General features: G+C 37.2%; 1 protein-coding gene across 5 annotated transcripts in view; it reads right to left on the bottom strand.

Annotated features, from left to right (window-relative positions):
* Window positions 1–12,399, bottom strand: part of DNAH5 (dynein axonemal heavy chain 5) — a 268,608-nt gene that overhangs the window by 73,686 nt on the left and 182,523 nt on the right. For all 5 annotated transcript variants that reach the window (XM_044779484.2, XM_070519860.1, XM_070519859.1 and 2 more), the window contains 2 exons: window positions 9,695–9,848; window positions 8,938–9,205 (listed from right to left, as the gene is read on the bottom strand). In XM_044779484.2, coding sequence (XP_044635419.2) covers window positions 8,938–9,205; window positions 9,695–9,848 — 422 coding nt within the window. The remainder of the gene's footprint in view (window positions 1–8,937; window positions 9,206–9,694; window positions 9,849–12,399) is intronic.

The following is a 12,399-nucleotide window of genomic DNA, read 5'->3' as shown; positions in this document are numbered from 1 at the left end:
GACCAATCCTAAGACAGTATTTCCTATTATCAGAATAGGCCACAAAGTCCGAGCTAATCAATCACCACATACATACTGGGTGTCTGTTACACATCCACCACTGTGATGGGTGCCATGGAGCGAAAGAGTTGTATGAAACTTGGTCTCAACCCCATGGAATTGACAAGGGTTGTGCATAAGGCAGTTAAAAATTATTACAACCCTCTCTATGTATCTCAGAAAAAATGGCCTATGCATTTACTTAAAAAGTATTGAATAATGTATATAAAAGTTGCAAATAGAAATATGGCCAATAAAAAGGGAGAGAAAGAGAAAGAATCAAGTGAGCAAACCTATCAGGTAACAGTGGGCAAATAAATAAAAAATGGTATCTTTTCACCATTAGTAATTGATCACTAAAGTAAGTTCTTAGTACAGTAATTGTGGGGTAGTGTTTACATCTGTGTAAATAATAGAGACCATTTATCAGTTTATTTAACATAGTTTATCATATACACTGAAAGGCAATTAATAATTTATAAATCAGTAATTTATAAATAATAATAAATTAAGACACTCAGAAGTCATTTTTCTCACATGCATTAAGAAACCACTATAAAGAACAGTTAAAATTCTAGGAAGTTTAAGTCTGGTTAATGGAAACATAGGAACAATTCTTGTCTGTGACAAATTTTTTGTAGGTGTTAACCACAATGGCTGTAATATTCACTATGTACCAGGCATAATACTCAGCACTTTACTTGGCATTACGGGACATCCTCAGGGAAGTCCCCACTTTGCAAAAACTTCCTTGTAATTACTATGCAATGACTTTTTTCCTTCTTATGTGAAGAGAGAGTATCAATAATAGTGACTTTTTTCTTATGTGGCAAGTTGTCTTTTTGTCTCTCCAAAAAGTCAAAGAAAATAAAAATGGGATGGATTTGAAGTATGTTTCTCCACAGACCCGCAATCTCTGATGCAGGAAAGGTTATAAAAAGAATCAGATCACTTCCTCTAAGAGTGACCCAAGCCTGCTGAGACTCAGACAAGAGGCCATGGAAAACCCTTCTGTCATCTTCAACATCCAGTCCCTGAGGATGCAAGGCCAGTTTGGGGGCCCACCTTCAGGCTGATGTCTGAGATTGGTGTGAGTTATACCCTGGTACTGTATGTTCACGTCACTTGATGGGGAATAAGGTGAGGTATGTGTGGGTCAGAAAGGAGGACACTGGGCTGAGTCCCTGAATTTTGGTGTCCTAGAATTTCTACTTCATTTGGATTCAAAGAACTGAGGTAACAAAGTGAGGAAGGTACATTAGCTCCCTATCTAGTATCCATCCCCTCTCTTCGTTACTAAAAGAATCCCAATTTTGTTCAGAGTATCAATATACCCAACTAAAACTCTTTGACTCCCCAGACTCTCTTGTAACTAGGGGCGACCCCATTGTGGCCAATGACATGTAGTCAAAAGTTCCTGGGGAAGATCCTGTCCTGAAATAAAAGGCAAAGCTTCATGAGGCGCCTACAGACATGATGCCTTGAGATCCAGCCGCCATCTTGTGCCTAGAGGAAAAGAGCCACATCCCAAGGATGACAGCAAGGTAGAAGGAGTGAGATCCCCAATGGCATGGTCCTAGACTGTGCATCTCTGCTTTTTCTTGCTAACAGAAAAAAGAAAACAAAAAACAGCCCTACTTGTTTAAACCACTATTTATCTGGTTTTCTCTTACAGTCAAACACATTCTTAACTGACACATTCAGACGGCAAGCGTGACTAATCTTGGTAGATCCTAAATTATAAAACTTTATCAGTTAATCCTTATAAAATCCTAAGTGATGGACACTTTTATGTACGTTTTACATACAAGTAAAATGAGGCATAGAGAGTTTGCCTCTGGTTACAGAGTTGGAATTCCAACCCAAGGATAACGAACAGCAAAGTCCAGATCACGTTGGTTTACAAATTCAAATAGAACCAAACCAGGTAGAATCTTTGGAGTACTAAACAAATATTTTTAATTGAAGCCCAAAAGTCAAAAATATCTACTGACTAACGTGCTTCATAAAGAAAATATACCAATTTTTCAGGGAAAAGGTAATGCTAAAAAAAAATAACAGGCTCAAAATGACCTTCATCACAGCAAACCAAAACTTGATTGCAGTTTCAACCTCTCCCAGAAATATAATCTTAATCAACCAGTCTGGAATTTTCTGATCCGTACCAATGAGGTGATCTGTCACGTAGGTCCTCTCCAACCCCCAGGGTAATGGGAGACAATCCACATGATAAAACCCTTGCATTCCTTTCCCCTCAAAGAGAAGAAGTCCTGGCCCCAAATAATCCCTTCTTTTCTTTTGCTAATAGCTCCCTTGCCCCACCCTTCTTCCTATAAAAACCTTCCATTTTGTACAACCTGTCAGAGTATCCTCTGCTTGCTAGATGAGATGTTGCCCAATTCATGAATTGCCTAATAAAACCAATTAGACCTTCAAATTTACTCGGTTGAATTTTGTTCTTTAACAGAGGGAAGTATCGTTTTTGGTATTACTTTCTGAGGGGTTACTGTGTGCAATTGCTTCATTTCTCTTTATGCTACATCACTAGTTGTGAGCAGCTGCAGAAGCAGTTGGTGGCTAAGTTATGAGACTAAAATCTTGTAGAGTATAAATCAAGCAATTTTCAAAGAGAGCCATTTTATTTACATAATTAAAACGACCTTCTTTGAAAACAATACATATGCCATATATATGCTACTGATCTCGTTGAAACTTTTTTCCAAGTGAGGATGGACTATTTTAACAACAGTACTGATTTAAAATGGAATCTAGAAGAACATTAATAATTCTCTTTACCTTGGAGAAATCTAAATGAAGTTAATTGACTTACTACTGACTTGGAATCACGGAGATTCATGAAGAAATACAAGACCAGCACAATGAAAATAATACAGATTTTAGAAAGAATTAACTCAAAACAATTCCATATAAAGCTAAAAACAAAGATGTGCCAAAATAAAGATTACTAAATGCTGGGAAGGACAAGGACTTTACAACATAAAACAAAGTATAGTTTTCTTTAAACGTTCATCAAGAGATTCAGTCAATTTAAATTCATACATATAAAAAACCCACTTTTTTTCAAAAGCAGTATAGTTATTAAAATACTACAAAATCTAGTATTTGTGCTATGTGTGGGATAAAGGGGAGGATACCTGGCTCCTTCTGCGTATCTTTACATTAGAAAAATACTCTAAACAAAAACAACGAACTATCTAAAAAAAGGAAATTAAGAAAACAAGCCAATTTACATTAGCTTCAAAAAGAATACAATGCTTAGGAATAAACTCAACCAAGGAGGAAAAGACCGGTACACTGAAAACTATAAAACACTAATGAAAGAAATTAGACAAATATATGGAAAGACATCACATGTTTACGGGTTGGAAGAATTAATATTGTTAAAATGTCCATACTACCCAAAGTAATCTACAGATTTAATGTAATCCCTATCAAAATTCCAATGACATTTTTTACAGAAATAGAAAAGAAAAATCTTAAAATTCATATGGAACCACAAAAGACCCCAAATAGGCAAAGCAAGTTTGAGCAAGACCAAATCAGAATCACATCCTGATTTCAAAATATATAACAATCCTATAGAAACAAACACATTATGGTACTGGCATAAAAACAGACACATAGACCGATGGAACAGAATAGGGAGTCTAGCAACAAACCCACATATATATAGTCAACTGACCTTGACAAGGATGCCAAGAATACTCAATGAGGAAAGGATAGTCTCTTCAATAAATAGTGTTGGGAAAACTGGATATCCACATGCAAATGAATAAATCAACTCAAAACAGATTAAAGATTTAAACATAAGACCTGAAAGGGTAAAACTCCTAGAATAAAACATAGGGGAAAAGTTTTTTGATATTGGTCTTGGAAATAATTTTTTGGATGTGATATCAAAAGCACAAGCAAGAAAAGCAAAATAGGCAAGTGAGACTACATGAAACTAAAAAGCTCACGCACAGCACAGGAAATGATCAACAAATGAACAGGCAACTTACGGAATGGGAGAAAATATTTGCAAACCTGATAAACAGTTAAAGTCCAAATTACAGGAGGAATTCCTACAACTCAAGAGCAAAAAAGTAAGTAACCTGATTGAAATGGGCAAAAAAAAATGAATAGATATTTCTCCAAAGAAGACATACAAATGGCCAACATGTATATGAAATGTGCTCAACATCACTAATCGTTAGGTAAATGTAAATCAAAACTACAATGAGATATCACCTCACATCTGTTAGGATGGCTAGTCTCAAGAAAAACAAAAGATAACAAGAGTTGGCCAGGATATAGAGAAATGGGAACCCTTGCACACTATTGGTGGGAATGTAAATTGGCACAGTCACTATGAAAAACAGTATGAGGTTCCTTGAAAAATTAAAAATAGAACTACCATATCATCCACCAATCCCACTTCTGGGTATATATTCAAAGAAATTGAAATCAAGTTCCTGAAGAGATATCTGCAAGCTCACGTTCATTGCAGCATTATTCACAATAGACAAGACATGGAAGCAACCTAAACATCCATCAGTGGATGAACAGATAAGGAAAATGTTGTACATACGTACAATGAAATATTATTCAGACTTAAAAAAAGAAGGAAATTCTGCCATTTGCAACAACATGGGTGAACCTGGAGAACATTATCCTAAGTGAAATAAGCCAGATCAGAAAGACAAATACTACAGGATACCCCTTATATAAGGAAACTAAAATAGTCAAATCATAGAAACAGAGAATAGAATGGTGGATGCTAGGGGATGGGAGGAGGGGGACAGGGGGAGGTATTAGTCAAAAGGTATCAGTTATATAAAATGAATAAGTCCTAGAGATCTTCTGTACAGTATAGTGTCTATAGGTAACAATACTGCATTGTATACTTAAAATTTTTCTGAGGGTAGATTTCATGTTGTGTCCTTATCACCAAATCATCATCGTTATCATCATTAAAGAAGTCAGGAGGAACCTTTTGGAGGTGATGGATATGTTTATGGCATAGATTATGGTGATGGTTTCACAGATGTATACTTATATCTAAACTTATCAAGTTGTATACATTAAATATGTACAGCTCTTTGCATGTCATTCATACCTCAAAAAATGGTTTAATAAAATGCATCTTAAGGAATAAATAAATAAATTCGAAAAATATATAACAATGCTTTTATGGGAAATATTTATCTTAACCTAAATAAATATGTTAACACAAACAAAATGATATATTTCCTTATTGATGTGGCTGGAGATAATAATTTAATTTAGAATCAGCATCCTGAAGGCAACTTAAATGATGGTTTTTCTAGAAAACTTGTTGCTAATTTTCTAAAAAGAACAAATCATACTTAAATCACTAAGTGAATTAAGTACTTCCAATACCCATGGATGGTATTCTTGCATAACAACCTAAGGCAGGTTAGTATTAGGTGTAGATGCTGGTTTTCCAAACAAGATTTTACACTTATTAAAGAAAGGAGCTCTGTCTCGTGTCTTATAATTATTTCATCCACTACTGTGAATATCCTGGTACTAAATATTCACATAGTATGCAAGCTGTAAATACTTACTAGACTAGACTAGAGATGTTATAACCACAAAAGCTTACTGGTTATCAAAAGGTTTAAAAAGATTTAAATGTCCAGGTGCATTATGTAAAGTTTAACTTCTACAGACACAGGAGGTCCAAGAAAGGAGAAAAAATTTAAATATTCCTAAGTGAACAAAGGAAGAGCAAAAGAAGTGGTGAGTCTTGATTAAGCTTTGGAACTTAGATAAAGAGGATAGGAGAGAACATTCTTGATGATTGCAAGTAAGTTAAGGTCATATTACGGAAGGATGATCAATTTTGACAGACTGATTCATTCATTCAACATGGTAGTTGCTGAAATTGTGAACAAAAGATATGAAGTCCTTGATCCCATTGAGTTTTTAGTCTAGTAGGACAGACAAGCATTAATCAAATAAATCACACAAGTAACCATATAAATTGCAAACTGTGGTTAGTCCCAGGAAGAAACAGCACACAAGATACTGTGAAATGGATAACAGGGGAAGAGGCTTAGTGGGGGAAAGGGGCATCAGGGGACAGTCTCCTGAAGGAAGTGACATTCAGTTGAGCCAGCATTACCCAGGCAAAGGGAGGAGGATGCAGGGAGGATGGGAGGAGGAGGGCAGTGCGTGGGAAGAAAAAGTGCATGTTCAAGGATTGAGGAGAACAGAGCAGGAAGAAAAAGTGACCTCAGGTGCAGCTGGAGAAGTAGGCTGAGCCAGCTCATCCCAGCCTTGAAGGCCATGCCAGAGATCGTGGACCTTTTTCCTAGGAGCAATGAGAGGACATGGAGGACATGAAAGGTTTAAATAGAAAGCAATGTGATTGAGTTTGTGTTTTTATCATTATTCTGTCAGCAATGTGAAATGAATGGGAGACAGGTGAAAGAGGAGGAGAGATCATTAGAAAGCTATCTGGGTTTTTCCAGGTGAGCGACAATGATAGCTTAGCCCAGGATGTCAGTGAAGGCGAAAGAGTTGGATAGATTCCACCAATATTTACAAGACAAAGTCGACAAGACCTGATAATGGAGTACCCTTGAGAGCTGAAGGAATGAGAAGCGCAAAAGACAAAGAGCCCTCTGACCATACAGCCCGATGGACGATGGTGAGACCTCCTGAGAGAGGGAGACCAATGGAGAACAGTCCAGTTTTAGACATTTTGAGTTTAAAGAGCCTGTGAAACATCCATGAGAATGTGTGAACCAGGCAGCTGAGCGCACAGACTTCAAGCCAGAGGACAGACCAGACTAGAGATAAAAATTGATGAGACATTAATACATGGGAGGTGAGTATGAGTTTTCTTGGGAAGAGAATCTAGAGCGAAGAAAGGAGTCTGCCCTGCCTTCCAATAAGCCTGGCTCAATAAATACTATAAAGTTCAATAAATATGTTCCGAATAAATGAGCAAATAGATGCAGGCACAAAGGTCAGGAGACTTGCTAGAAACTGAGGACAGAGAAATGAAAGTTTTCCTGTCTTCCACGTAATCTTGGCTTGGGTTGACGCCATGAGATTTAAAATAATGGGGCAGATTTGTGAGAAATTAACAAAGGAAAGATCAATAAGACATTCATCCTGTTATAGGAGGGATGACCGAAATAGGGACTTGGCTGGAAGGGCTCTATATTTAAGTTAAATCATCTTAATTATGGTATTTACAGTTTGTCACCTGAAATTATTTTTATGGTTAATAATAACATCTTACATGATATTTTACAAAGTACTTGCATACTAATTATCACACATGCCACATTACAATGTTTCAGTCAAGGACAGACCACATATACAATCGTGGTCTCATAATTTTACTACCATATAGCCTGGGTGTGTAGTAGGCTATATCATCTAGTTTCATATGAGCATACTCTATGATGTTCGCACAATGATGAAATCGCCTAATGATGTGTTTCTCAGAACGTATCCCCATTAATAAGTGATGCAAAACTGTATTTCATAGTAAACTTTAATACAGCTCTAAATATTGTCATTTTGTGCTCTGCATTTATATCCTACTTCAAGGATTTTAAAGTTTTACCCTTAGTTGTAGTTACATTTTAATAGAACTTAGAATTTTAAATCACTGGTCTTTTCTCAAACCTTGAATACAAAAGAGAAAACTGTACATTTGTACTTTGAATATATTAAAACATTCTGTGTTTAAAAGCCACAAATTGGAAAAACTATCGCCAACAGTAGTGGGTTGAGAACAAAACTTCCCCAGTGGATAAGAGTTTGTTAAAAAATGGATATATACATATATACATACATAGACAAATACATACATACATCTATATACATCTGGGCTCTAGCCCCAATGCTGATGCTGCTGGCTTCTTGAACCTCTGACAATTCCCTCAGCTTCACTCTCCCCAGTTTCTCCATCTAAAGGGCAGGAGACGGGCTAATCAGTCATTCTTTCACTGGGTACCACAGAGCTGGAAAGGCAGGTGTGCGAGTGGCAGGAGTAGGGTGAGGTGAGAGGGCAAAGCTCCAGAATCCTTCCTCCCCTCCACTTTTCACTGTTTTATCTCTTAGGGCTACCTGTAAGGTTTTCCTGGTAAACAAGACACTTCTTAATTATTATTAAAACACAATGATCAGACAAAATGTTTGAAAGCCACTGCCCTGAATCAAGGGAACTTTTATATCATTTAAATAATTCACAGATAATTTCTCACCAAAAGCTGAAAAAAGCATAAACTACATGAATGATCTCTAACGTCTACACTACTTTTATGATCAGTGTCATTTACAGAGTAACAGTAGCATTAACATTCCATAGGATGAAAGATTAGACAGAAGCAAGGACTCCAGCCATAGAACATTGTGGGTAACATCCTTTTCAAGGAGACAAAACCATCAGAGGATAGCTGGATAAGATTTCCTCTTTGATTTCCAGCACTGCAGCCACAAGAAGGAAATGTCCAAGAGACTCCTGGCTTCAACTACTTTGAGGTTAACCAACCTACGTAAAAAATAACACAAACACTATCAAAGATGTTAAAACCTCAGTGCCTTCCTGTGACATCCCAGAACCTGCCTGGGGATCCAACTGAGAAAAAGTCTTCAGGCATCTCTGAAAAGACGAGAATCACTGTACATTATTCCAAGGGGTAACGGACTGAAGATCTCATTCTCTGATAACCATGCTCTGAGAAAAATTAGCTACCAAATGAGAAAGAGCACAACCTTGCAAAAATCCTCAAACATTGGACAAAGTGACTTTTGGCTCAACCCAGTCCAGAGAAGGCAAAGAGCACAGAACGTAAATAAACAAAGACTGTAAACCAGAAACTCTGACATAAAAATTTCCACCACACTAACCAGCAACTAAGGCATCCTTAGGCCATCGGCTGAACCAGTCAATGGTGCATCCTGAAATAAGGGCGGGGAACTTCAAAGCTCGATTTCGGAATTTCTCCCCAACTGGTGAAAAGCAGAGCACAATGTGAAGGTTCTGTCGGACCCGACTCATGAAGTAGTCATGCAGGTTCTCATTGGTCGGAGGGCGCCTGGGGTATTCTTTTTTCATGGCGGATATGAGATCACTATTGATTTCATCAATTTCATCACGAGCAAATAGGTTGGAGACCTAAAAGAGAAGTGCAGACATTCAAATTCGGTACAGGCACGTGACAACAGATTGAAATATATAGCTGAGTACATATATGGTCTTTCCTCCATTTGTGTTCTCAAACTCACCTTCACAAAATTAACCAAAAGTCTTCAAGATGAGACACATTTTAAAATACACAAACAATTTTATTAACTGAAAAGTCGTAGCCCTCTAAGGGGTTAAATGGATATATCAAGAAGCCAATCAGCTTTCCTTGTAACCTCCCTCTTGTGTTTTTTCACTTGTCATTTGGAGTATTCATTGACATTTTAAATGCATAGCTCCACATTTTGATTGGGAGTTTTACTCTCCAAAAACTCGATAGAAAAAGCCTTCCTTCATAGTGATCACCTAATCCTTAATAACAGCACTTATCCAAAACTCAAATAGAAGGAAATATAGACAGCTCTAATGTTGGAGGGAAACAGAAGAGACAAAACACATGAAGAATTAGTGAGCTCCTACCTCCCCCGATGATAAAACATTGTTCATATATTCCAAAAATGACTCGTCCTTAATCTCATTGTCTGTGAAAATAAAAGTGACTCCTCTGCCTTGCTGACCCGCTGTTCTATACAAAATCTTCAGGTCTTCCATCAGATTCGATGTGTTGTAGGATCTAAAAAATAAGGCCATTGTGTCATTAGCTAAACTACCTTGAAAAGAAGGACAGATCCTTATCACAATGCTTTATGCCATTTAGTTAACCAAAAAAAGCTGATATTGTTCCATCAGATAGGTATTTTATTGTATGTGAGTGTTACTGGTTCATTATATTTACTTACGAAGATGAAATTGATTTTTTTTTCTTTCAGTTTCTAATATCTATTGCTTTGGGAGTAACAGAGGTGCACCATCTTAGTTAAGTTCTGAGTACTTTGCTGTTCACTAAAGTCAAAAACTATTTTTTTAATTGAGGTAGAATTAACATAGGACATTATATTAGTTTCAGGTGTGCTGATTTGATATTTGTCCATATTGCAAAATTATCACCACAGTAAGTCTAGTTAACAGCAAGTCAAGTAACATTACATTTACTTGCAAAGATAAAATTGATTTTTAAAACTCCACATTTTCTGAAACTTTATAATGAATTTTCTTCCACACGCAAAAAATTGAAAGTGAAAAGTCAACCTGAAACAAAAATATAATTTTTACCACAAATGTCATCTGAATGTGTACATGTCTCATTTTGAAAATATTTGTCAGGACTGATAATAGAGAAGTCAAATGGGAATATTTGCTAAGCACCCACCTGCAACGATATTTTAGAAGATACCTCATAAATTAAATGAAACTAAACTAAATCATTTCACGCCTTTATTACACGGGGTGAGGGAGATGCCCTATTATAAATGGTGCACTCTTCATCCCCTAACACAATTATTTTCATTGCATCGTTGGATCCCACGTGAGAGGGTTTGCTGAGCATCCAGTACACCGTCGTACAATAGCTAGAAACGTTATGGGACATCCCTCTCTAAACCTTCTTGCATTGTCAAAAGCAATCCTTCGGTGGAAGTCAGCTTTCAATCACAAAATGTTAGAGAGGTCCCAACATAGAGTAACCCATTACTTCCAAAAGTGAAAATAAAGATATTCCAATCCTGGAAGTCACACTTACTAAATTATTATCTGAATTTTGTGTCATTAAATAAAGTCAGAGTTCAGAGCACAAGAGCAAATGGCCTTCTGATTTTTTAAAAGCTACTAAATATTTAACTTCTACGCTTTGTGCTTTTTTAACATCTAAAACCTAAACCCTAGAACCAGAAATACCACTAGCCTGCATCAATATTTTAAGAAGACTTCTAGAGAAGTGAGATCTGAGAAATTAGACAAGAAGTTTAAAGACACAGTCCCCTGTAAAAAAAAGACAAAGGAAAATAACTCACCCCAATTTCTCAGGATATGGGGAAAACTTCCAGCCCAGTCCCCTGGATCAAGGACCCCGCTGCCTCAAATAATATGACTTGAGTTATCTAACAAATGGCTGTGCTTCCCAAAAGCGAGGCTCTTGCTTCCTGAGCCTTGGCCACATGGCTGTGCAAAGGCTTATGCAGTAGGATGGTCTCCTGAAGGCTATGAGAAGGCAAGGAGGCCTTGACCCTTCTTTCCATCAGTAATGAAGCATTCCCAGTATGACATGCTGAGGAATTAGTTTATCATAGACAGAGGAGTCAGAAGATGTTTTTATTGAGGCAGTGTGGTGCAAAAGGTCAAGCCAGACCAGAAACCAGAAATATCATGTCATTCCCAGGGAGAGTGGGGATTTCAGACAAGTTATAGCCTTTCTGAGTCTCAGCTGTAAGACAGGCTAATGTTATATGCCGTGCTAACCCATAAAGTTCTTTTAAAGATCATATTAACAAGTGCATGGAAAAGTGCTTTGAAAACTATAAGGTTTTATACAAACATTAGGATCAAAACTCTCAGAGTCCAATCTCTTTCCTATATGGGTTATTTTTAATCTAACTCTGCTTCTATCCACAAACTAAAAGAATTATACACAAGGTATTTATTGGATTTATTCTCTAAGCAGAACCCTATAATTCAGACCAAATAAAAGTCTAACAACAGCAACTTGAATATCTAGATCTCCAAACCCAATGTTTAATAATTTTCAACCTTTGTCCTAGCGGGTGACTATGCACCCCATCAATGAGACAGATCAGTTGGATGTTTTACCTTATTGGGCCAAGACAAAGCTCTACGTCTATGCCCAATAGGCTAGGAATTAGTTTATCATAGAGAGAGGAGTCAGAAGATGTTTTTATTGAGGCAGTGTGCTCCCACACCTGGAAATTAACATCTAATAATTTTCAGCCGAAATAAACTTCCCAAACTGGTCCTTTGCTTCGAATCTTCTCTTGCTTAATCATGAAATTCAGGTTAGCCTCTCTGAATCACCCCTGCTTATGTCTTCATGTTGAGTTCTCACTTCCTAATTCTCCCAGCACTACACAAATCTATCCGACGACCTCCCATCTGAGGTTCCCCATCTTGATGAGTTCCAGCACCGTCTAGTTTCCCCAGATAGAACCAGGGTGAACCAAGCCCAAAAGCTCCAACTTCCTAACCATCTCTTGAATCTGTCTTCATTTCTCCATTCTCACTGCTACCACTTGGGACACCATCATCTCTTGCCCAAATCCCTGAGACAGCCTAAT

Source organism: Equus asinus, chromosome 10, assembly GCF_041296235.1.
Source record: "Equus asinus isolate D_3611 breed Donkey chromosome 10, EquAss-T2T_v2, whole genome shotgun sequence".
NCBI classification, from domain to species: domain Eukaryota; kingdom Metazoa; phylum Chordata; class Mammalia; order Perissodactyla; family Equidae; genus Equus; species Equus asinus.
Note: the sequence above shows the minus strand (reverse complement) of the source record. Positions and strands in the feature narration are given on the sequence as shown.